This window comes from Carassius carassius, chromosome 39, assembly GCF_963082965.1.
Source record: "Carassius carassius chromosome 39, fCarCar2.1, whole genome shotgun sequence".
Taxonomy (NCBI): domain Eukaryota; kingdom Metazoa; phylum Chordata; class Actinopteri; order Cypriniformes; family Cyprinidae; genus Carassius; species Carassius carassius.
The window spans coordinates 23,336,057-23,362,669 of record NC_081793.1 but is presented as its reverse complement, the minus strand read 5'-3'; the positions used below and the strand labels follow the sequence as shown (position 1 = coordinate 23,362,669).

Genomic DNA, 26,613 nt, shown 5'->3' with positions numbered 1-26,613 from the left:
CGTTCACAAATCGCGCCTAAAAACGCGTGGAAAACGCTAGGCTCACCGCTTTCTCCTTCTTTCCAAAGCGCTCGCGCAGAAGCGCCCCTGAGGCGTCTGTCTTTGCTAAGCAACCATGACGTGCTCTCTCCTTGAAGACGCGGAAATTTCAGCAAAGGATAAATGGATTTGCAGCTCAAAAAATCGCTTGCAGTAGCTCTGCTACTAAATTTATTTCAAAATGGAAATCCATATACAACTATGATCAGCTGTTCCTTTCATCTTGACTGAGCTTTTAACGTTGTTACGGAAAAGGATGAAGCTGATTGGTTAGTTCTTGTCACATGACCCGCGGTGCGGTTGCTGCATTCTGAAAAGTTGAAATGTTTTTAACTCAATGCGGTGCGGTGTTGGAAATAACGAACTTGAGCGCGCAAAAGACGCGATATGTGAACGTCCCCTTAAACAGTGCAGTAGTGCAGAGTTTACAGGTTACTCTTCTTTTTTAAAGGCTCAATGTAAAGTACTCCCACATCACGCTGAATGCTGCAGACATAGACATCATATGATGTCTATGGCTGCAGAGACGCTGTTCGGGAAGCACGTGACATAAAACAAGGCCAGCTATTGGCTATTCGCTACTTCTCCTGTTGTACTGGCTGAGTAAAACCTCCGGTGGCTCATTACTGCCACACTTTGGTCACCGCAGATTTGAAATATGCACGAAATGAGCCGCTTACGGCAAATAAAAGTTATTTAGCAACGAATCGATGACTAAATTAGTTGACAACTATTTTAATAATCGATTTTAATCGATTAAATCGATTTGTTGTTTCAGCTCTAGTTGCAGCTTTGGTTGAAGTTTTTCGTTCGATACCATAAAGGCATCGAAGTTCATTACCCAGCCCTATTAGACATTAAGCCCTTTCACACATACAGACTTTTCCGGAAAATTACCAGTAAATTGCCGTAAAGAGATCATGTGTGAACAGGATCTTTTCAAAAATACCGGTAAATTCGTTCAGGCAATTTACCGGTATGAGAAGTTGTAACATTACCAGTAAATTGCCGGAATTCTGCTCTGTGTGAACACAGAAGGAAAATTACCGGTATGAGTACGTACAAGTTCAGAACGTGGTGACGTAAGACGTATACTCCGGGCCAATCATAACAATGTGACGCATTCACGCACCGTTTAAGAAAATTAAATGTCATCCAACTGAAGCGACAGTGAAATTAAAGCGCTTCTCCTTATCCGGGCGGATGAAGAAATTTGTCGTCAATTGAGAGGAACTGTTAGTGATTCAGTGACGAATGATAAAATAACTTAACTGTCTCCGAGAGGAATGCATTCACAGCACAAAGTCAGGTCATCAATAAACTGAAAACATTGCGTCTTAATATCTAAAAAGTAAACGACCATCACAAACGAAGTAGTAGTGGAAGTATTTCTTGTTCCTATTATGAATTTTGTCAATCTATTTGGGGATCCTGCTACTCCACAAATCCTGTAGCTCTAAACCAGTGGATCTCAACCAGCGGCACGTCATGAAATCACACGCGACCCATCATGCCGAACACAATAATAATTAAAAAAAAACTTTTAAGTTTACAACTTATTTTAGTTTGTACCTAGGGAAAAACACATAGGGTACAAACGAGAAGTCGGAGCAGTGAAGAAGAGTGCTGTACATTCGGCATCAACTTTCAGTTTGCCCCGCAACTCACTTGAGGATGTTTAGCCCGTCTTTTTTCCCTATTCTCCCAAAACAGCTTATACTGTTTCAGCTATTAAAATAGTTCAGTTTTGTATGTTTGGATCAGTTTTTGTTCGTTAAACAGGCCTATAAGTTTTGTTTTTAAAGTAACAAGCAGCCAGCACAGAGAGGGAGAGTTGATCATATCCTATGTTTGATCAGTTAAATTTAGCCTTCTCAAATCATCACGAATTGTCTAAAATAAAATCTAAAGATATAAAACAGTTCAAGCATGTAACGATTTTTTTAACGTTAAACCCATATAAATGTACACTATATCGAATATTTTGTGCGGAAAGTGCAAGATAAAGCACGCTTTTTTGGGACATATAGGTGCCAGCGAGATAATAATATAAAATAAAGAAATATAAAATAAAGAAAATAAACATGCTTTCTGTCGTCTTGTCTTGAACAGGAGAGCTTACAAAAATAAGCCGAAACTCAGCGAATACATGCCTCACATATAGGCTAGTTTACATTTGTGAACGCCCCTTTTCTGTGATTTCGCGCGTCTTACAGACTGCAATTTACAATCTCAACTTCATTGGGCTATTAATCCTTTCAAGACGAATTTCACTAAATTGGTCAGCTCCCGACAGCATCAGGTGTTATTAATGGTGAGCATAATTATTCAAACCAGTCGTATATTACGATGTCTCTGTAACAAAAGCAGTGGCATGAATACTAAAGTTTGAAACAAAAAATTAAACCATCAACAGAAATACTGACCATGTATTACCCTCCATGTTTAAAAATACGAGCGCAGCTGTTTAGAGGTTAATGACGTCACATAATTTACCGGTATTTTGGAATGGATGTGTGAATGGTGCTTTTCCGGAAAAAAGACAGAATGTTGTTGACTGTGTGAACAGCGAATTTTTTAATTTACTGGTAAAGTCGTTCCGGTAATTTTACGGCAATTTACTGGTATGACTGTGTGAAAGAGGCTAATGACATAGTTTCTGATACCGGCAGACTCGGTTATACACAAACACCGGGCTACTTCAGAACAATGTAGAGAGTAAATGACGTACATAATGAGACTGAGGAAACCATTTTTTTTTTTTCAATGGCTCTTTACACGGATATCTAGGATGTGTTTGAAAACCAAGCCAAATCAAAACCAAGATATGCAAATCTCTGAATCTCAAAAAGACATCCAAATATGCAGTCTAGGTTGAAAGCTCACTAGGTTAAAACAGCCTAAGAGAGAGAAACAAGTTTTGAAGGCATTTACCTGATCTGTCCTCGGACCAGAGGTCTGTTTTTGGTACGATTCATGTTTGAGTCAAAGGGCACCTCAAAGTACTGTAGGGAGAAATAAATGATGGGAATGAATATACAAGGTACATTACAAGAAAAAAAAAGAAAAAAAGATCAAACAATGAAAAAATTTGCATATGCCTCTCTTTTCTAATACAGAGCCTTTCCTGTCTGAAAGCAAATATTATCTAATTCTAACAGACAGAAACAATGACTTTAGTCACATTTTTCACATTGATAATTTTTGTGATATAGTGAGAGGTACTGTGGCATTATGGCAACACACACTTGATTATTTCTATTTGAACACGATGACCTCAAAATATAAATTATGAAACACATCAGTCTAATATAGAAGACAAAATAAAGAGTAAAAAATAATCTCACATTTATGTAAAAAAAAATAAACAATATTGATAAACAATATTGCATTCTGACTGACATATTTTATACATTTTGACTCAAGTATTACATAATATTACACTTTTAACCTTTAGCCGAGAAAACACACACACACACACACACACACACAATGTACACTACAGTTGAAAAGTTTGGGGTTAGAAAGTATGCTAATTTGGAGCTGAAGGAACTCTTCATATTGTCAATGAAAACAGTTGTGCTGCTTAATATTATTGTTGGAATAGTGATACACATTTTTAATGATTATTTGATTAATAGCAAAGAAAAGAGCATTTATTTGAAATAGAAATCTTTTGACAAAATTTGATTAATGCATCCTTGGTGAATAAAAAAAAAAGCTTTTGATACAGAATGGTATGGTTTATATGAACTTATTAACAATTGTGCAACTTTAAGTATCAGTGTAGCTAATAATTATTTTCACTTTTTTCTTCATAGCTTGCAAAAAAACATCAGACTAGTTCCTCAGCGGTTTTCTCAGAAACATCTGCTCAAGATATCCAACAAATGCATGAAATTCAAACCCTTAAATGGATCAATATGAATGCATGCGTTAAAGACAGAATGACAGAGGTTGCTTAGGTGCAACGGGGATGATTAAGGTAAAAGAAAATGTCTTTGTGTTTTATGGCCTTCTGCTGGGGAGTCTGCACAAAACTCACCTCTGGGAATCTACAATGTGAGACTAAAAAACAAACACATGGGGCGTTTAAAGCCAGGAACCGGTTATTCAGTCTGCGAGAGACAACACATGCAGCTAATGAAGAAAACAGATAGCTCACTTTTCAGCTGAAGAATTTCAGAACCCATTTCTCCTAAAATATGACCTCCATAAAATAACTAATAAACAGATAATCCATTTCTCTTTTCCTGTCTTAATTTACTGTCCATTTGACATCGGAAAAGAGCCCACACTTAAAAATGCTCTTGTGATAGGTAATACATTTCACACAGACTACATTTATATGTTGTTAGATTCCTTGGAGAACGGGACCATACCACTGCAAAGGACAATGGGGGGGGGGGGGATACATATTATCTGTGACGGTGCATGTCTGTTTGGCGTTTCTAAGAGTCCCATCAAGTTTAAAAAAAACCCTGTTAGTGCTATTTGCAACAAATGATAACATCCACCAATTACATAATATTTCCCAGCATTCATTTTTACATAAGGATAAGGACAGAAAACAAAAGAACCTCATATTTAGACTAATGTACAACAAACGGACAGGTCAATAAAACATCAAGGAGGTAAAAAATGAACACTGTGACAAATGTGTCTATGTGATAGATTGATGCTTTTTCATTTTGTTTCAGCTATTTGGACAAGGTTTTTTTTGTTTTGTTTTTTTTAACTCTTGACTAGTGTCATCCAAAGTGATGAAGTAGCCAGATAAAGTGCAGAGGAAGCTGAAGCCCAAAGTGTGTTGTATAAAGTTGAGTGGAGGGTCTGCTGAGTCTCAAATTTATTCTCTCGGCCGGCAGTGTTATTGCACTCGAGATCCCGGACGGGGAAGGGCACAGATGTGACTGTAGCTGAGGCCCCTGAAGTTTTAGGGCCAAGGTGTTAATTCTATTTCCTGGGTCAGGAAGCACATCAGAGGGTGACTGCAGAGAGAACCGGAGCAGATTTCTGGTGCTTGAATAGTCTCTGACGTATTAGCCGGATGCTATCACACCCGTTGCAGAGTGTATCTTGGCTACGACTGCACATTTTAGAGCTGTGAGATTTCAAAAGAACAACGTTTACATTAAAAGACTCCCAATAGTAAATATAAATGTGGTCTGGGGCTGAGAACTAGATTTGGAGCAAGAATACGACTATGCAGACTGACAGACTGTATTCTGCACCACACTAAAATAAGTAACTGGGTTTTTGAGTGTTCTCAAAATGTTATTGGTGCTTGTCAGAACCATTTAGTTCTTGGGCATCGTCTTATTTCACAGTCTATCTTTGTACTTTTTTTTTTTTTTCACTGGTACATCATCTACTTCATATCAACACCCCAAGACCCCAGCCACATCTTCTTTTGTATTTATTGCTGGTGAAGATCACATTTTGAAAAAAAGGAAACAATGTGAAAGTGTAAATGAACAAGTGAGTGCATGAGATTACAGGCTGTCAAATCTCCATATCTAAGATGCAGTATAATCAGATTCTTTGTTTCTTCTGTGAATCTGTTATTATCAGAATGTGTTAACAATTAAAAAATGAAAAGGCTCCATATTGTTGTCATACTGAAGATGGAAAAAAAGACTGCATGGCTAGATCTGCTTTTCAGTTTCAAAAGCACACACTATATACACAAACACACTACCTTCTGTTTGGGGTTGGTAAGAATGTGTGATGCTTTTAAAACAAGTCTCAGTAAAAACAGTAATATAATAATTTTACAAAGAGTGTCATATTTTGGTAATATCTATAAATATCTATATCTATCTATCTATCTATAAATATATCTATCTATCTATCTATCTATCTATCTATCTATCTATATATATATATATATATATATATATATATATATATATATATATATATATATATATATATATATTTATATATATACACACACGTGTCATATATATATGTATAGCAAAATATGTGTGAGTTAGCATTTGCACTGTCAGCACAGAGCAGATAGTATGCCAGGGAAAGCAACCAATCAATGACTCAGAGAGGTCAAAGAAGTGGGCAACATAGGATGAAAGACAGAGGGCAGAGAACTCACATCAGATGAAGTCCAGGCCATAATTTCTGACTATGTGATCAGAAGCCTAGACATGGCAGAAGCTGCCAAATTCTGCTGCTGAAAATCCTGGAGCAGTTATACAATTCTTTAAAAAAAAAACAAGCCTTAAAGAGATGGGATATTTACTGTTAGAGTATAATTTACAGTACTGACAGTATCACAGAAACCCTTTTAGTTGTCTCATATCTTGCACAGATTCAAAATATAAGACTTTTGGCTGACTACATACATGCATATCAAAACTTTTCACTACGGATATACAGTCCAAATAGTGAGGCTTTGCTACAATGCAATGTGAAACAGCAAAGTTCCAGTGCATTAAGGGTGTGTATCAAGGAACCACTAAGTTTAATCTTCATTCCTTCTTATCGACACCACAGAGTATAAGTATATTTATAAAATAGCTACATCAGCACAAGAGTGATACTACACAGTTCACCGTACTTGCAGTGACAGGGCTCTGGGTTCACTAACAGGGAAAAGCACTGTGACTGCAGGAGCGTGATGGGACCAAGTGACAGGCACGGCAAACAAACGAGACCATACTAACTAATGCTGATGAGAAACTTACTGTAACATTCACAGTTTACTGAAGACAAAACACACTTACATAAACATGCAAACAAACAGAAAATTCAGCCCAAATATTCTCACAGAGAGAAGCGCACGTGTACGAGTCTGTGTAAACAGACATTCACAACACAGCTGCTGTATATGAGAAAGACATCGGTGTTGATCAGTAGAAATGGGTAAAAGCAAACACCACCTGCTCAAACACCTACTCGGCAACAATTTTTCTTCCACCTCTGCAAACAAAAAGTACAATCAAAATTCTCAATCAAGCACTGTGCACATTGTAAGTACATGCATTCAGTGATAATTCCTCATGCTGTCAAAGTCCAGGTGCAGAACCAGAGTTCAGAAGTTGAAGAGGTATAATACTCCATCGATTTAACAAAATTACCTGCCAAACTTCGAAAGAACAGCAGCAGAAACCATCACCTGCAAATCATCTCAAGCACTTTTGAAAGAGAAATTCCTCTTTAGTGACAGCGGCCGCTGAATCACTCTGGTTCAAGTACAACCTGAGCTACATGAGTTTGCCAGGACCCTGTGCTGTGCTGAGTTTGCCAGACCACTGTGCTCACCATGCAGCAATTATACGAGAAAGCCTGCACATCACGCTCTACTGAATTACAATTATAAAGCACATTTCCATTTTGTGAAAATCTGTGAAAGAGAACAAAACTTGGTGGGCAAATAAACTTCTTCAGATCTTCATAAGAAAGGAACTCTGAATTATTCTGTACTGTGATTTGTGATTACAATTATTTTACGAGACAGCTGCACAGTGTCAGTTGCATCTTTCCTTCCTGACACATCTTAAGAAATGATGTAGACTAATAAATCCTATAGGCAGGGATGTTCATGATGCTTCGGTGTCTTAAAGGGATAGTTCATTTTCAAATTAAATTTTGGTATGTTTTAGCTTACCTCAAGGACATCCAAGATGTAGGTTTCTCTGTTTCCTCAGTATTTCCCATTTTGATATTTTTAGGTCCAACCGTTCTTGTCTGTGACTCACATAATGGATGTCTATGGTCACCACCTCAAAGAGCATGCACAGAGGAGTCAAAATTAAACAATTCCCCATCGTAAGTACACATTGATGACCTAAGACACGAAACGAGCGGATTGTGTAAGAAAACGAACAGTATTTATATCGTTTTTACCTCTTGTACACAACCACGTCCAACTGATCTGAGTTCGCGAGTGCTTCCCGATGTGACGTGCGCGCGCGCTCTGGCTTTAGTCTGCGCAAGCGCGGAAAGCACCGGAAGCAATCTCTCGCGCGTGTACATCACTCATTGTTTACACTTACTGCCTATGGTTTACACAGATTTCGGAAGAATTACCTTTCACTGTGAAGATCTAAACATATTTAGACGTACAGGAAATTGCAATGGAAGAAGATTTCAATATATCCATAGACAACGTCGAATTTTTTTCACAACCATATTTATTTGAAACAGAATACACAGACCAAGTACTCAGGAGCGATCCGCTGCAGCAGCACGTCTACAAGCCTCAGAGACGGAGATCTCTTCAAAATTGGTGGTGTTTTAGTAGCAAGTGTTGTGAGATGCCAACAGAAGTAGAGAGCATATGTTGTCACGAATGGAACAACTACAAAATGATGAGAGGACATTGACAGTATCACATCACACGCCTGCCTGACTGAAGATCCTGATTTTTCTCCACTGTTGAGACGCAGCGTTTTGCACGTTGTGTTTAGTTTGCCACGTATAAACTGGAGGCGACGTCCAATGCCAGAGGGACCCAATGGCACACTGTCAATAGAGTGAGTAATGTGTTGTATTTTTATTATAAACGCAACAATTATAGGGTGCATTATAAACATTAATTTATTACAATTACTGCATTATATTTCAGACCGTGCAGATTGAAAGCGTAGCGTGTGGTAAACAATGAGTGATGTGCATGCGCGAGACATCACATCCGGGGCTTTCCGCGCTTGCACAGACTAAAGCCAGAGCGCGCACGCACGTCATATCAGGAAGCACTCGCGAACTCAGATCAGTTGGACGTGGTTGTGTACAAAAGGTAAAAAATATATAAATACTGTTCGTTTTCTTACACAAACCGCTCGTTTCTTGTATTAGGTCATCAATGTGTACTTATGATTGGGAATTGTTTAATTTTGACTCCTCTTTGCATGCTCTTTGAGGTGGTGACCATAGACATCCATTATGTGAGTCACAGACAAGAACGGTTGGACCTAAAAATATCAAAATGGGAAATACTGAGGAAACAAAGAAACCTACATCTTGGATGTCCTTGAGGTATGCTAAAACATATCAAAATTTAATTTGAAAGTGAACTATCCCTTTAATCTCTACAGACTTTGGTGTCAATGTTTTTAATTGTCAAGCAGCTTTTTGACACTTTTTAATTTATCTGAAGAAAGGAGAAGAATGCCTTTATTGCAAAGCTGTGAACAATTGCTCGAGTACGCAAGACGTCAGTATTATAATTTAAAGTATAAAGACAGATTTTCAGTTTGATATCTGAAAAAAATAAATGCATTCACCAGGGTCAGGAAATTGTTAGTGTTATTATATATAGAGTATTAGGTGACGTTAAAATGTAATATAAATGTGAAAGTAGGGGAAACAAGCATGTAAATTCATTATCTAAACTGAGTGATACCAACATCGCCAGATATTGTGCTCGGATACTGTGCATCCCCCTTTTTTTTGAATAGTGTGCACAGATTAATCATCAGAATAAGAAATGTATTAACCTGTAAGCCTACACCCAGACGCGGGTGTCCTCAACACCCCGTAAAGTAAGTATTACCTATTTTAATTGAAAGATTTCTTCCAATTTAGCATTGAACCAAAACTTTTCTGATGCATGTATCCTGATTGAATAGAGTTCCATCTAGATTCAGATACTTTAGAGTCCATTTAAGTCTAGGTCAGTGATTCTCAACTGGTTTGGCCATGGGTCATATATTTTCCCATGGTCATTAAGCCAAGACCCATCCATCCATCTTCTTCCGCTTATCCGGGGCCGGGTCGCGGGGGCAGCAGTCTAAGCAGAGAACCCCAGACTTCCCTCTCCCTAGACACTTCCTCCAGCTCTTCTGGGGGGACACCGAGGCGTTCCCAGGCCAGCCGGGAGACATAGTCTCTCCAGCGTGTCCTAGGTCTTCCCCGGGGTCTCCTCCCAGTGGGACGCGCCCGGAACATCTTCCCAGGAAGGTGTCCAGGAGGCATCCGGAACAGATGCCCGAGCCACCTCAACTGACCCCTCTCTATGTGGAGGAGCAGCGGCTCTACTCTGAGCTCCTCCCGGGTGACTGAGCTTCTCACCCTATCTCTAAGGGATCGACCAGCCACCCTGCAGAGAAAGCTCATTTTGGCCGCCTGTATCCGGGATCTTGTCTTTTCGGTCATGACCCAAAGCTCATGACCATAGGTGAGAGTAGGAACGTAGATTGACCGGTAAATCGAGAGCTTCGCCTTGCGGCTCAGCTCTTTCTTCACCACGACAGACCGGTACATCGACCGCATTACTGCAGAAGCTGCACCGATCCGTCTGTCAATCTCCCGTTCCATTCTTCCCTCACTCGTGAACAAGGCCCCAAGATACTTAAACTCCTCCACTTGAGGCAGGAACTCTCCACCAACCTGAAGTGGGCAAGCCACCCTTTTCCGACTGAGGACCATGGCCTCGGATTTGGAGGTGCTGATTCTCATCCCAGCCGCTTCACACTTGACTGCAAACCGTCCCAGTGCATGCTGAAGGTCCTGGCTTGATGAGGCCAACACGACAACATCATCCGCAAAGAGCAGAGACGAAATCATGTTGTCACCAAACCTGACCCCCTCCGGCCCCTGGCTGCGCCTAGAAATTCTGTCCATAAAAATCATGAACAGAACCGGCGACAAAGGTCAGCCCTGCCGGAGTCCAACACGCACCGGGAACAAGTCTGACTTACTGCTGGCAATACGAACCAAGCTCCTGCTCCGGTCGTACAGGGACCGGATAGCCCTTAGCAAAGGGCCCCGGACCCCATACTCCCGGAGCACCCTCCACAGGCCGCCGCGAGGGACACAGTCGAATGCCTTCTCCAAATCCACAAAGCACATTTGGACTGGTTGGGCAAACTCCCATGAACCCTCCAGCACCCTGTAGAGGGTATAGAGCTGGTCCAGTGTTCTTCGGCCTGGACGAAAACCACACTGTTCCTCCTGAATCCGAGGTTCTACTATAGGCCGGATTCTCCTCTCCAGTACCCTGGCATAGACTTTCCCAGGGAGGCTGAGAAGTGTGATCCCCCTGTAGTTGAAACACACCCTCCGGTCCCCCTTCTTAAAAAGAGGGACCACCACCCCGGTCTGCCATCCCAGAGGCACCGTCCCCGACTGCCACGCGATGCTGCAGAGGCGTGTCAGCCAAGACAGCCCCACAACATCCAGAGACTTGAGGTACTCAGGGCGGATCTCATCCACCCCCGGTGCCTTGCCACCAAGGAGTTTCATGACTACCTCGGTGACTTCAGCTTGGGTGATGAACGAGTCCACATCTGAGCCCTCAGCCTCTGCTTCCTCAATGGAAGACGTGACAGCGGGATTGAGGAGATCCTCGAAGTATTCCTTCCACCGTCCAACGACATCCCCAGTTGAGGTCAACAGCTCCCCACCTCTACTGTAAACAGCGTTGGTAGGGCACTGCTTCCCTCTCCTGAGGTGCCGGACGGTTTGCCAGAATCTCTTCGAGGCCGACCGATAGTCCTTCTACATGGCCTCACCGAACTCCTCCCAGGCCCGAGTTTTTGCCTCCCCAACCACCCGCGCTGCAGTCCGCTTGGCCTGTCGGTACCTGTCAGCTGCCTCAGGAGTCCCACAAGCCAACCAGGCCCGATAGGACTCCTTTTTCAGCTTGACGGCATCCCTTACTTCCGGTGTCCACCACCGGGTTCGGGGATTGCCGCCTCGACAGGCACCGGAGACCTTACGGCCACAGCTCCGAGCGGCTGCTTCGACAATGGAGGTGGAGAACATGGTCCACTCGGACTCAATCTCCAGCCTCCCTCGGGATCCGGTCGAAGCTCTGCCGGAGGTGGGAGTTGAAGATCTCTCTGACAGGAGACTCGGCCAAACGTTCCCAGCAGACCCTCACAGTACGTTTGGGTCTGCCGAGTCTGTCCAGCTTCCTCCCCCGCCATCGGATCCAACTCACCACCAGGTGGTGATCAGTTGACAGCTCCGTGTCCAAGACATACGGCCGGAGGTCGGATGAAACGACCACAAAGTCGATCATCGACCTACGGCCTAGGGTGTCCTGGTGCCACGTGTACTGATGGACACCCTTATGCTTGAACATGGTGTTCGTTATGGACAAGCTGTAACTAGCACAGAAGTCCAATAACTGAACACCGCTCGGGTTCAGATCAGGGGGGCCGTTCCTCCCAATCACGCCCCTCCAGGTGTCACTGTCGTTGCCCACGTGGGCGTTGAAGTCCCCCAGTAAAACGACGGAGTCCCCAGTCGGAGCACTTTCCAGCACCCTTCCCAGAGACTCCAAGAAGGCCGGGTACTCTGCACCGCCGTTCGGCCCGTAGGCACAAACGACAGTGAGAGACCTATCCCCGACCCGAAGGCGCAGGGAAGCGACCCTCTCATTCACCGGGGTAAACTCCAACACATGGCAGCTGAGCTGGGGGGCTATAAGCAAACCCACACCCGCCCGCCGCCTCTCACCTCCCTAGAGCTAGTTTCCGTGTCCAGGGATCGGGCTGTCGAGGCCCCCGCCTTCGACTGCCGCGCGATTCTCTACGCACCGGCCCCTTACGGTCCCTCCTGTAGGTGGTGAGCCCACGGGAAGGCGGCCCCACGTCGCTCCTTCGGGCTGAGCCCGGCTGGACCCCGTGGGGGGAGGCCCGGCCACCAGGCGCTCGCATACGAGCCCCAACCCCGGGCCTGGCTCCAGGGTGGGGCCCCGGCTGCGCCATACCGGGCGACGTCACGGTCCTATGATTTAATTTCCTCATAAGGGGTTTCTGAACCGCTCTTAGTCTGACCCGTCGCCTAGGACCTGTTTGCCTTGGGAGACCCTACCAGGGGCATATAGCCCCGGACAACATAGCTCCTAGGGTCAAGACCCACTTTTTAGAATTTATTGGTACTTTACTTTTATTTCATACATTGCATGCTCTAAGATTATTTTGCGCTTTAGAGAAATCATATACAGCCGCATGTGTGCTTGAAATTAAAGAGTGCATGCTACAAGCACAGTATAATGCCTGACAGGACAGGATAGTTATTTTTCTAAGGTGAGAGACTTTTAATTTTGTAACAAGTTATGAAAATAAATGACAGAATAATGACACTGACATTAAGTCTGACTACAGATATTGAACTGGGACAGTGCGTTTTAACAGACAGGCTTTACTTAAACTGCATCTGACAGAAGTGTCAACAGCTTTCACGCACGTATATCAAAATTCAAGTCTCGCAACAGAAAAGCATTTAGAATTATGTTTTTTATTGTTGATGTTTTTTTCTTTGACTGTACACTCCATTAGATAAGAAACACTGGTCAACATCCCTACTGTCTGCTATTTCCACAAGAGCCAGGAGCCTTTCTATCCCAGCCTGGTATCCGAGCTGTGATCATTTGGCCTCTCCAGCTTGGAGCAATGCAAGGATCCTGGCAGCAAGTCAGCTGGCACAGCGACAGGCTTGATTAATGGCCCGTGTAAAGCAGAGTTGAGTGCTAAACTGTCCACATGCTAATCAGCCAATTACGAATTTGCTGCTCTACACTAATGCTGCCTCAGTGCAAATCAATGTATTTAGTTCTTTTGCCAGCGGGCACCAGAGAAGACAGGGAGGCTGGGAATGTTAAGGGATGCTGTCCTGAAGAAGAAAGCATACGGAATTCTTTGCATCATCAGTTTAACCCAACTATACACACACAGCAGTTAAAGACAAACATGCCATGATCTCCACTGTAGCCCTTCTTTTTCCAAAGCATCTTGGTTTGGTTCCATATGCAGATGTTTTCGTAACATTTGTTCCAGTTATTACGACAACATTAAAAGGTATTTCATGGCAATGACATAAGATGGATGAGCACTGTCTAGGTCGGTTGGGAGTTGGACACGGAGGCTAAGCCGGTGGTTCGAGAAGCTAAGAACATCCTGTGGGAAAGACGAGCTAGTTCATCATCTTTGGCTTGATGTCAGTTCACATGACCTAGATCATCACTAAGGTGAGCCTGTTGTTTGCTGTCGTGATCCCATACCACAGTGCCTCCTATTGCGACAGGGCTTCAAGTTACAAAGAAAGAGTTCAAACGGCTGACAGTACTGGTTGCGGTAAAATAAAACAACTGTGATGGATTGAAAATTAAACAGTTTCATTATTGGTCATGTATTTTGTGTTACAACAAAAACAACAAGACCTACCTGAAAGAAAATGAGGCAATTATAAGTTAATCAAGTCATTCACAAGCAAGCCAAAACGAGCCTTTCTTCAAAAGATCTGGCACGTATGGAATAATCAAAATAACTGATCTAAACATTTTAGTGATCTGGTGATTTGTGCAAGATTAAAGAGCTACACCATGAAATTCGTTCACAATGTTAAATGAAGAAACTTCCCTAAAGTAACAGCCATGCGTAGGCATGTTTATGAACAGGAACCCTCATTAATCATGAACCTGATAATCAAAGCTCAGTTTAAGTCTCTGGCAAACTTAAAGACAAATTTGAGTCATACAATTATTTTTGCTGAGGACACAAATGTACTCAAAGCTTCAAATGGCCTTGTTTCGCTTTGATAGCCATACGTCTGCTTTACCTGTGATACACTGGTTAAGATTAAACGTTGACATTTCCAGACTACCATTAAGGCCACGAACTGTTTGTGCAAAAGAGTTGTTTAAAATCAGCATCTACGAGGACGTCAAGTAAGCATGTGTGTATGCAAGAATGCATGAGTGTGTTTAGTTTATGACTGGTGCCTCCAGCTGTGACAGCACAAGCCTCATGAGAAATGCGGCCTTGCAAATGCATGGCCTTAAAATGCTAACATAAAATTTGTTTACATACAGTTTATGTCTTCATTGAGGTTAAACTCCATTCCCTACCACCCCAATTTCATCATGCTGAATTTGTCACTATCAAAAACCTGAAAGTGCACTTTTCCTCCAAGCATTTTTTCCAATAGATGTCTAAGTTAACTTCCCGGGGCTGGCTCATCTCAGATGGACAACTTTCAACATTCCGCCTCAAAATAAGAAATAAGGTTAAACATTCATCATTAAGCTACCTCACACATGGACATCTTAAAGAAGTGTTTTTCTTATCGAAATGTTCATGTCAGCACCCTCTCCATCTAGATGACCCATGAAGCAAGCATGTCAGATTTCAAGAAGAAAGCTTTTTGTGTGAGACAAATATTCAGGGATAACACGCAAAGCTTACACACCTAGTGCTATTTCACCTGTAGAAACCCTTTTCAATGTCTTCTCTGCCCGTTTTATTTATTTTTTGTCCTTATCAGCAGTTTGCGGTAAGTGCATAGACATGTCTGGACACGGGTCATGAGATCTGCTTTTTCTACTGCAACAATCTATCTTTCTGTGAAACCGCAGGCTGCCATCAACACCAAGACCCCAAACAGTGTTTGCATTCCATAATTAGACTCCTTTTCACATCGCTACACTGCCTGCAAGCATTGGATAGGACACCAGGAAGGGTAGATGAAGCTGACAAGTAAGAACATCTATTGATTAGAGCTTAACTAGAGTTTTAAACTTCTAAAAGTATCACTAGCGAAGGTGTCCAATGAGGAAGCACAGATATGTCAAAACCAATAAGCTTTTGCTTTTGAATATGCTTTTGAAATTCCATCCTAATTAGTGTAAAAATCAACTAAAAATTAAAAACTAAGCTAAAAAATAAATAAATAAACAACAATTTCAAAAGTTAAAGTGAATTAAGGCTCAGTCAATCAATAGGGATACCAACAAGCCAATATTTATATACATTTTTATAAAGTTTTAAAAACTTTCCAAGATATCCAGCACACTGAATTTACTGGCTGCACTAGAATTTGCTGGGATAGTTTGACAGCTGATTTAATGCATGTAGACATTGCAAGAAGACAAGAACACGTTGAAAACCAAATAATGAGAGAAGAACATATGTATTCTGTCAAAACTGCTCTGGACCAAGTAAATATCCAAGAAACTGGAGGTCTAGACATGGAAGATTGTCTGAAGGGTTCTAGCTCAACATACTAGGATTTGATCACCATCCTTTCCAACATTTAAGTTGGTAATTACAAAGCAGACACTAATTGTGGTTTTTCAAACCCATATGACAGGGTGCTGAGCAGCAGCATCCATGGAAACCAACCCTGTTATTAGCCCAAAGGCTTCTGACAGATGGGGTATGTATTGAGTTAAAGATCCAAGTCTTGTTTTAATGGGGGCCTCGGATTTACCCTTGTATTAAAGGAAAGAGAAGAGAAGAGAAGAGAAGAGAAGAGAAGAGAAGAGAAGAGAAGAGAAGAGAAGAGAAGAGAAGAGAAGAGAAGAGAAGAGAAGAGAAGAGAAGAGAAGAGAAGAGAAGCTCATCTCTTCTGACCAATTCTGGAACCATCAAGGAACCACTGGAGAAGTTTTTGAATTATTCATGTCTGAAGAACAGTGCCATCCAAGCTAATAGATGGTTTTGAAGAGCTTGACTACATGCAAAGAGTCCCTGTCAACCTCTGTCCGCTCTGCCTTCGGCCCTCGAGACCCTTTCGGCTCTTCTACTCATCCTATAGTCAGGCTTGTCAAAAGCAATGTCAGGCTGATAGCTCTGCTGTCAGGTCCTCTGAGTAAGTCGTCAACCATCGGTCACCATTAAAAGAAGCAAAATGGCTCCTGTCAGAGTGAAAGCAGATTAGCAGGAATGACAGAAAGATACTTTGCTATGGAACGATGAAAGGAAACAAATCCAGCTATATGACAGTAAGAATAAAAAAGCCAAGAAAAAATAGCAATGGACAATTGATCATATGATAGAAATACATCTGCCAGATCCTTTATGACATCATATAAAGTGACAATGGATTCAAATCGGAAATGCTAAACTCTTCCTCACGTCCTGTGGTTAACCACCTTTGATGCTTATTTTAGGGCTCAATTAATAGGTCTGGTGGTTAAGGGACAGGAATTCATGCTCCATAAACCTCTAAAGCTCAACCACACACAGGATATGACCACCAAATCATAAGCAGATCAGGCATCATAATCTTAAATTGTCATGAAATCAAAGAGGAACATATTGAAGAAATACCAGGGGGAAGATTCAGGAGATGTGAAGAAAAAGCACAGCACGGCCATTCCCCTAGATGGATGGAAAAACAGAAATAGCGTTCATCACCTTCCTGTAATGAGAGCAGTGTCCTGAAACAAACGGCAGCTGGCTGTTAAGTGCTTTTGTGTTCCCTGAATTAAGCGAAACAACAGATAAAAGACAGATAACCCTTCAAAACAAGCAAATAAAAGAAATGGTTCGACACACTAAAGCCTCTCCTCTTTGGAAAGAAGAAACCAGTGGAAGGATTTCAAAGAATTAAACTCAAAAAGAGTTGCCAAATTAATTTAGATATATGATATGAAAAGGAAAATATTTTAAAAGATTAAGTTCCTAGGTGCCATCTGTGAAAAGAGGCAAAAAAGATGATAAATACAAGAACACTGCCTTAACTTCAAATGAAAAATACAGGAAACTGAAAATGCAACAGGCAATTCATCACAGAAAGAGGGCAAATACATCTGCATTTTAAATGTAGCTGGAAAAAAACCCTACCAAACACAGTGAGATGAAGTCGATCCTTCTCACTGTCATGCTTTAATCCTAAAGAAGCTTCGTGAAGTCACATCTGCAAAGATCACAGGAAGGAATTAGCACATGCAGAATTTAACTAAGAGCTGAAAAAAAAGAAAGCAGGAGATGAAAGAATCTTCTAGAGGGGACTTCCTTTCAAATTTCTAGATAAGAAAACAATCGAGTTACATACACAGTCCACATAGAACAGGGATGTCAAAATCAATTCTGGAGAGCCGGAGCCCTGCAGACTTTAGTCTACATCCACACAAAGCAAGAGCTTTCCCTATCTGATCTTTTTACTCATCTCAAGAAATATCTGCGTCCACACGAAACCACAAAATCAACACAAAATAATGCAGTATAAATGCCAGACCATAATGTGGCATTGTAATTCTGCCACAGAGATACACTAAAAACGGAGACTTGGACTATGCTCATAAACCTTGCGCACGATATGCAAACAAACATTGCGTTTATTAAGCAGTGTTAACTGTTAGTTAATAAAAAGACAATTGTTCAGTCTTTGTTCATGTTTTGGTTGCTGTTATGTGACGTAGCGATGTCTGACAAGGGGCGAGATGTGGGCTGATGACGTCATTGTCAAAAAAATATCAATTTCACTCTCACAAAACACCAGGAAAGTATGCTTTTAGTTAACTTTTTATGTACTTTTCAGAAATGGGCTTTATGTACTTCTCAGAAACATACTTAAAATGACATTTAAGTATAATTGACTTACACTTACAAAAAGTCTATAAATATATTTGAACTATAATTGTGCTCCTAGAATCCGTCTTTTCTTTGTTTTACGGTAGAGGGTGCTAGTACAAATCCTCTGTACAGAATTTCCCAAAAAATACAAGTGAAGAAGAAAAAGAAACAACAGATCTGTATATATACTAACACATGTAACACGATCATCTGACATGAAACAGCATCAAAACTGTAACGTTATAGAATAAAATGTCAACCAACGAAGAGGTAATAATTACGGTCAAGCTTTTTGGGTGTTGATCGAGTCCATCTACGCTTTGACTATCATTCTGAATCCAATTCATAGTCTATTTTCAGCTTTTTGTTCAAAATGTTATTTCTTTATTTTTTATTTATTTTTATGAAACTTATCCACATTAAAGTGTTTAAAAAAAGAACGGATGAAGCAAGAATAAAATGTTTTTGTTTACAAGCAGATACCCTGTTATTTCTTTGGATGTTTTGTATGTTCAGATATTCATATAACAAAATATATACAAATTAAAACCTAAATAGGCACATAGTATTATACTTTAAGTATGATGTAAAGTTCACCTAAAGAAAACTTATGAGTATACTTGCATTATAAAACTACTAAACCAGTAGTTTACTGAGACTATACTTCAAAGTGTAAAAAGTATCAGTAAACCTATAAGTTCACTTTTAGTGTAATTGCAGTACAAACTACAAACATAGACGTAAACTAGTTGTGTACTCAAAGTTTGCTACGGTTATACTTAAAGTATACTTTTATATACTAGAAAGTGGGCCAATTTAGTCCCAACGAGTATTGAAACAGTACACTTACAAGTATACTACTAGAACACTGATAATTGTATACTTGCTACATAAAATATACTTTAAAATAAAAAAGTAGGTCATTGAACTTACATCAAATCACGATATGGACCAATATCTGTAAATATTAAGCCGGAAAAGTCTATTTAAATATGAATCCTGCATGTTATGCGTGTATATGTTAATGATTGGCGCAGAAGTGCGGCTTCGTTTATTACACACACGGAAGCGCGTGTGATGATGGCGGTGATTTCAGCTTCTGTCATCTCTCTTAATAAGCCCTAAAAGCCTAAGAATGTGCATTTGCAAACTCTTAAAATGGGTTAAATGGACACACAACCTTTAAAATGATTCAAGTGCTGTTTGAAGCAGGATAATTCAGTGGTTTGGCCACTCCTTTATGTTTAGAGCTACTGTTAGATAAAAAGCTTGCTTTTGTAAAAAGTGTGCCAAAAAACAATCCAGCAACAGTGACAACAAAGTGTGCAATTATGACTAACTGTACGTTGTCTGTCATCTTGGAATTCAAGAACAGACTACTCTTAAATAGCTCATCACGAAACAGCTCTTTAAAATGCTGATAGAGAAGACTTGGCTACACATTAAGTGCAATAAAAAGTAATTAAAGAACAAATGTGATACTATTAAAGGTATGCGTTTCAAATTAGGTTTCCAGACCAAACAAATCCAATTCTGCAATGCACACCTAATGCCACGTGACATGTGGACAAGTTATTCTAAATCAAGACTAATATTGCACAAGTTCAGTTTACTTATGGCAGGTTACTTATGGCAATTGTAGCATGTAGCTGTTTAATAACTGTCAAATAACTATAACGAAATGTGTTCCTATCGAAGTAGAAGTCGTTCTGTTCACATAAATCCCAGGTTTTGCTAACAAAGCGAGGTGCAATCTTCACTCTGGCATGGCAGTGCTCTGCACGCAGCCAAATTTTGCAAGTAAAAAATAGCATAATTGATAAACCTCTCACACCAAGAACTCTAGTGTACTCAAATCATATAAATGCTCCTGTGAGGTAAACAAGAAAATGGCTGCTAAGATAACACATTATTCCTAAAATGACAGAAGTCACTACCCTTAATTTCGAATATCCTCCTATTTTTTCGCTGCCCACTATTACATTAAATTAGGGGGTTGTTTAGGTGCTCGGACCAGCATATGGGATACAAATGAAACACCTATTTTTTTTTAATCATTTTGTTCTAAGCAAAAACATTGGCACCAAATGGAAATAAAAAAAATAGCAGCAGATAATTTGAACATGTCTAATACCTGCTCTTCTTCCATGTTTTCAATGGTTTTCAACATCCAAAACCTGTAAACCAGCAAACAAAGACTTTGGCTTCAGAGGGGTTTGACGGCAGTATGATTTTCTTACTTGATGCAATCTTTAAACTAAAAAAAAAACCAAAGTCAACAACTGTTGCCAATGGTCAGAGCCAGTCTGCAGATTTTGGGCAGACTGAGTCAACATATCTTGAGTCTGACATTCATTTATTTAAGTATCAGAATATAATTCCATCAAGAGCATATATATATATTTTTTTTATATATAGTTCAAAATATGATAGTGTGTGATCCTCAGTAGTTTAATGTATGATACAGAGTTTTTCCTCTATAGCCATTTACAAAGTCAGCAAATTAATGATGCCTACAGTTTTAAAAATCTGTTCAAAAGTTGTGCAGTTTATTCCAGCCTTAAAATGTAATTACGACATACAGCATTCATGAACATCAACCTCAAAAGTGAATCACACAACATTCTGGTTGATCAAGGATGATCAAACCTCTCTCCTTAGTATGAAGAAGTACAAGTTTCCAATGGATAGAATTGCCCAAGGAACCAGATCTGCCTCCGCATTTGTGGTATTCCTAGTCAACAGAGACTTGCCTTACGTGGGAGTTTCCCCTGATTTACTGAAATCCACTGAATGCTGATTAATTGGTCAACAAAGACTGTGCAATAGCAGCGCCATGTCTAGACCTGTAACCTCTGCTAACATGAACATAAACCGCCTGCCAAGCTCTTCTGTTGTGTTGATGTGTACTCTTCAGAGATCACTGTAATAAATAAAAAGATGATGAAGTGATGAGAGCTAGGTGAGACATCTCGCGTGCGAGGGTGCCAACGCTGTGTGAATCCCCTTTGATCAAACGTGCCAACGATGTATGGCTCCACCTCAAGAAGTGAATCCCCTGGGGAAGGTTTGTTGTCTTTCCTTTGTCAAGATCCATCTGGTTTTGACTCTACTTGTGTGGCTGGTGACATGGAAAGTCAATGAAGCCTCACAGACATGCAAACAAGTCTCACATGGGCAAATACCTAAACCACAAACACAAGGACCTGAGAATAGACAAACCACAAGAGGACCAATGAACCCACAAATGCTTGAAAGTCTGAATAAATATAAGGTAGCCCAAGGCTGACCAAAAGGATCACAAATTGTCCGTTGCTCAAGACAACAAAACCCACTATGACTAGCACTTCATCAGAATGTAGGACTAACCCTGTATAAATGTAACATGCCTGAAGGTGAAAGGCAACTGTTATTGCACAATACAAGCCACAGGAAAAAAAAAAAAAAGTAGAGGATTATTTTTTTTGGCCTGACCACCACCTTTTGACTTTAATAAAGGTCAAGGGATATCAAAACTGACACTGGTAGAGCAGATTACCCCCTCCAAAAGAAAAACTGTGATTCTGAAATCGCTGTGACATGGCATTCATTTGGCATCTGCAAGACCTTTGAGCAACCCCTAACCCATTAAACACTTTCATCAAGCCACAATAAACAGGATGCAGTACACATTGTTCTTGGCTTCTCGGGGAGAAAAAAGTCATTCCTGAAAAGCAAAAGGGGGTTGGATGATTATCATAAGTTATTTAGGGCCTCACAAATAATGTCTAGTTATGCACGACACATAAGCACCATTATATCTGTGAAAATAAAAATGTTGTGATGCCCAAATTCAATTAGCATTTAAAACAAACAGTGGTTCAACTTTAATTAAATCTATTATATATTTCAAGCTATTCATTCATATAATATTTATATAAATAAAAAATAATAGAAATTTGAAAACAATAAATATTATACATTTTAAATTACATGAATATTAATAAGCTATATATTAACATCTAAATTTAATATTACTTGAATTCCGATAATATCAATATCATGAAAATAAGTGGCAACTTTTTGGGGATAAGCTTAGTAATGGGTGTTTCTTCCCAGAAGGAAAGATTATTTTTATCAAAAATTATGTGCAACCTTCAGACTTCATCAAATTGCAGTAGACTAATGCCATAAACAGCCTGGTTGCTGCTAATGCCAAAAAAAAAGAGAAATATTCCTAATACGCTTCTCTATTTTTAATATGCAAAAGAAAATGAAACCCAACCCAACTGGTGAACAAATTACAAAATCTAATTTTCTGTGACAATACCATGTTTTGTGGCTGACATTTATCAAAACAATGCCACGGCTTCAGCACTTGTGTCTATTTGGAGCCTGAAGCGTAATATCCCATATTGTACAGTTTGACATGGACTAACACCATGCAGATTGCAGAGACCAGGGAAAATTAACTATTAAACGCCTGCTTCTATTTAAATATTAATTCTTATCCTGAACACCGTGAAATAGGCCATTGAACAGCCTGTGTGCCACTGTGCCATCTGATCAGAGATCGCCCACTGATTAGGAGTCTGTCTTTACATGCCACACTCCCCAATGGATTCAAAGCTTACAGCAGAAATGAAAGCAGAGGTGACTCATCCCTATTGTTAAGAAAGAAGTGTTAAACAGGCTCTCAATTTAAGCATCTATTAAATAGAGGGATGACCTTGGTGTTAATCCAATCCTTAGACACGTTTTCACCTCCGAAAAAGGTGGTCTCGCTTCGAGCACTCATTCGCTGTGATGGCAAGAATGCACTTTCAAGGAGCCGGTCACATTGTACAGTGGAACCAATGTGATTACCAACAGGAAATAAAAGATTCATAAATAACTGATCCAGTACAGCATGAACCCCTAAACGAACACCATGGGCACTTTCTGGGCAATCTTACCAGAGCTATCATTAACATTTGGCAGTCTTAGCATACACTAAAATGTTAAAGACAAAGCAAAAAAGGAAGAAGGGGATGTCTTTAAAGAGCGGCTCTTATGCCAGCCGGTCTTGCTTTGAGGATGCAACGGCAGTAAAACTACAGACCCAATGCCGTCATGCTGGTGGAATTTGCAACCCGTTTGAAAATGTATCATCTGTCACTGCATCTCATGGGACAACAGATAAAACTTCAGGATGGGGCTGTTGTGATGTCTTAGGGGGCATCTGGTTTCAACTTATAGCTCCTCCAGAGGTTCTACACGGCAGCGCGGGACCCCTAATGTGAAGAACGATGGTAACACAGGTCCTGAGGGACAGAAAGAGCTGTTGAGAATGCCAGAGCTTAAACAGATGTGTCCAGAGAGGGAGAGCTTACGACTCAAAACTTTTTGGCCCAAATTAAGATTTGAAAGCTGCTGCCAGTTAACATGAGAAGGATATAAAAAAAATAGTGAATTGTAGTGGATAAAGATAATATAACTACAAACATTTATATATTAAAAATATATAACCAAGCATTCAGGGTCACACACTTCATCTATGAAAGGTGTTACTAAGCAAGTGTTCACTGGCAACCAAAATTCATTCAGATATAGAAGATGTGTTTCTGTAAGGGTAAATTCAATACACAAAACAATTTGTAGACTACATCAATGTTCGATTTTAATGACAGTCATCAAAACACAAAGTTATTCATTCCTCACAGATATCAAGTTTTATGTTCCAATATTTCCTCCAATTTTCTCTCTGGCTCTCAATCGGTTACACTACATTGCTTCTGAAGCAGCCACTCTACGCATTCAAATATGGATTTAAAAATTACATGGAAACTACAAGCAGGCGACAATCACTCTTCTGTCTATGTCACACAAGATTAAGGGTAAGATGCCTGCAGTCAGAACAAAAAGCGTCATGGGATAGTGAAGGCCTTCAGTTCTCCTATCTACAGGAAAACCTATGCAAAAAAAACACTCTGTGCTGTCAGATATGGAGATGTGATTACTTGGCTGCCTTGTGATGGGTGCTGTTCTTGTTAAGGTCGTCCCTGAACCAGGACGTTTTCTTTATAGATTAAGCATTAAAATTTCATAGCAGGCCTCATTGGAGAACAGCAAATCAGTCAGAATTGGTACAAAAACACAATGACAAGCCAACGTAAATCCTCTTTTTAATCAAATCAGCGATCGTGTGAGAACTATTACTATTAACATTATTACATGAAGCAGAGACAGAGATGTTGGAGCACTTGTACAACCCTGATCAAACGCAGAACACAGGATGAATTAATGTTTTACAGAGCCATAAATTACTTCAAAGGGGTGATTTGATACGCCGCTTCACAAAGTCATGCTTTTAGATCTGCATCTGAATATCTCTCGAGAGCTCCTCATATGAAGTAGAAGGTGCAGAACCTCCTGAAGGTTTAGATCATTATATATCAGCAGGGAATTTCCAAGATCATTTCAACATGGAAAGCTCAGATTTAACTATGAATACGTTTAAATGTTTGAGACTATTAACGTCATTACAAAAAATTTCCAAAAGCTACTGTATTAAATAATGCAGTATAATTACACTCAGGTTCCATTCTGCTCAGACCTTAAACTTGTTCAAGAGATGAGATCATTAATACTCTTTCTGCTATTGTCCATACTAAATCTATGCAATTATGCCAGGTTTCTTAAGCCTGTCTAGTTTACTAGTCGTTCAGACAACCCACCCACTATTTGACCAAAACACATCCCTAAAAAAGACAGGCAAAGAAAGGGAGGTGAGGCATAGAGAAGGGGTCAAGGAACTAAGTGTGTTTTGCTTCAGCTTGTCAGACGCATGCCAACCTCTGACAAACCACCGCACACTCACACAAGTCTATCCCAACAGGAGATATGAAACAAAACCACCACTGAGTTGACACCAAAAAAAAAAAGTGGGAAAAAAATGTCCTTGTTGGCAAGATGCTGCACAAGTAGTATTTTCTTTGCTGTGACCCCTTCACCCGACAGCTGATTTCTAACCTTCAGCCTCTTTGGACCCAATTATCCAATTAAGTGGAATTCAGTGTAAAGTTTTTATAGCAATCAACAGAATGCCCATGAAACTCTACTTAAGCTGACCTCAAAGCTACATAATTACAACAGCAGATTAAGACATTATAGAGCAGTTGTTCTCAACTGGTTTAGCCATGGGACCCACATTTTCCCATGGTCATCCAGCCACGGTCCACTTTTTTAAGGAGATACAGTAAGGACCAAAAGTTTGGAAACAGTACTATTTTTAATGTTTTTGAAAGAAGTTTCTTCTGCTCATTAGAGGTGTGAACCTACACTGGTCTCACGGTTCGGTTCGATTACGATTATCAAGTCATCGATTCAGTTCGATTCGATTATCTCGATGCATCACGATGCATTGATGATGCACTGCATCCTTATTTTTCAATTTTGCTTCATGTATACAATTTTGTCAATAAATACAAGCAGTCAGATATATGAACTGAACCTTTAATTTTACCTGAAACACGCTTCTTGAATGTATCAAACATCAAATAAAACTCAAGTCTGGGCACAGAAGACAACAGCAGCATTAGATTAGAACACACAAATGTAAGTTCTTAAAGTGCATAATGCAGGGAGTGTACTTAAATACTTATATAGTGCAGTGTACTTTCTTGTAAAACATTTAAATATTGACAAATGTATAAACATGAAATTAAATTACAAACCAAAATAAACAAGAGGCCAAACCTACTTGAATATAATCAATATAAAAAAAAACCAAATCTGCACTTCAGCAGTGTTTTTTAATACACAAAATATGATATTCGTCGGATTCTGCCCAAAAGCCTGGAGATGCCAGATTCAGCGTATGCGCGAAGCATGTTACGTGAGGGAATTTTCCGAATTGAGCTGCAGCGATCATGTTCGACGCATTATCTGTTACAAGCACTACATCCTTATGTGATAGCTGCCATTCATCCATGACATGAGACAGTAGCTCTGCCAGATGAGCACCCGTGTGAGACTCATAAACGGCTCTCGTTTGCAGCACATGAGACAAAATCTTCCAGTCATCGCTAATGTAATGTGCCGTTTTCCACAACAGAAAAGGGCCGTATATCCTTTGCAATAAAAGATGCCACTGCTCTGGTAATTCTCTGCCCTCGCACTTAGTTTGGCGGCCACGTTGATATAAGTTGATACATTTTTGGCTGAGCTGGATGCACAATGGCACTGACAGGCGTTTGCAGCTCGGGGTGAAAACGACTGATGTGTTTTCTCATGTTGGTGCTATTACCCCCTGCATATTTTGTTTTTGCGTGACATGATTTGC

The 26,613-nt window shown here is 40.3% G+C and overlaps 1 protein-coding gene across 1 annotated transcript in view; it reads right to left on the bottom strand.

Annotated features, from left to right (window-relative positions):
• The window catches only part of LOC132121669 (protoheme IX farnesyltransferase, mitochondrial-like), a 59,296-nt gene that overhangs the window by 17,042 nt on the left and 15,641 nt on the right, over positions 1-26,613 (bottom strand). The window contains exon 5 of the mRNA XM_059531325.1: positions 2,974-3,044. Within this exon, the coding sequence (XP_059387308.1) occupies positions 2,974-3,044 (71 nt within the window). The remainder of the gene's footprint in view (positions 1-2,973; positions 3,045-26,613) is intronic.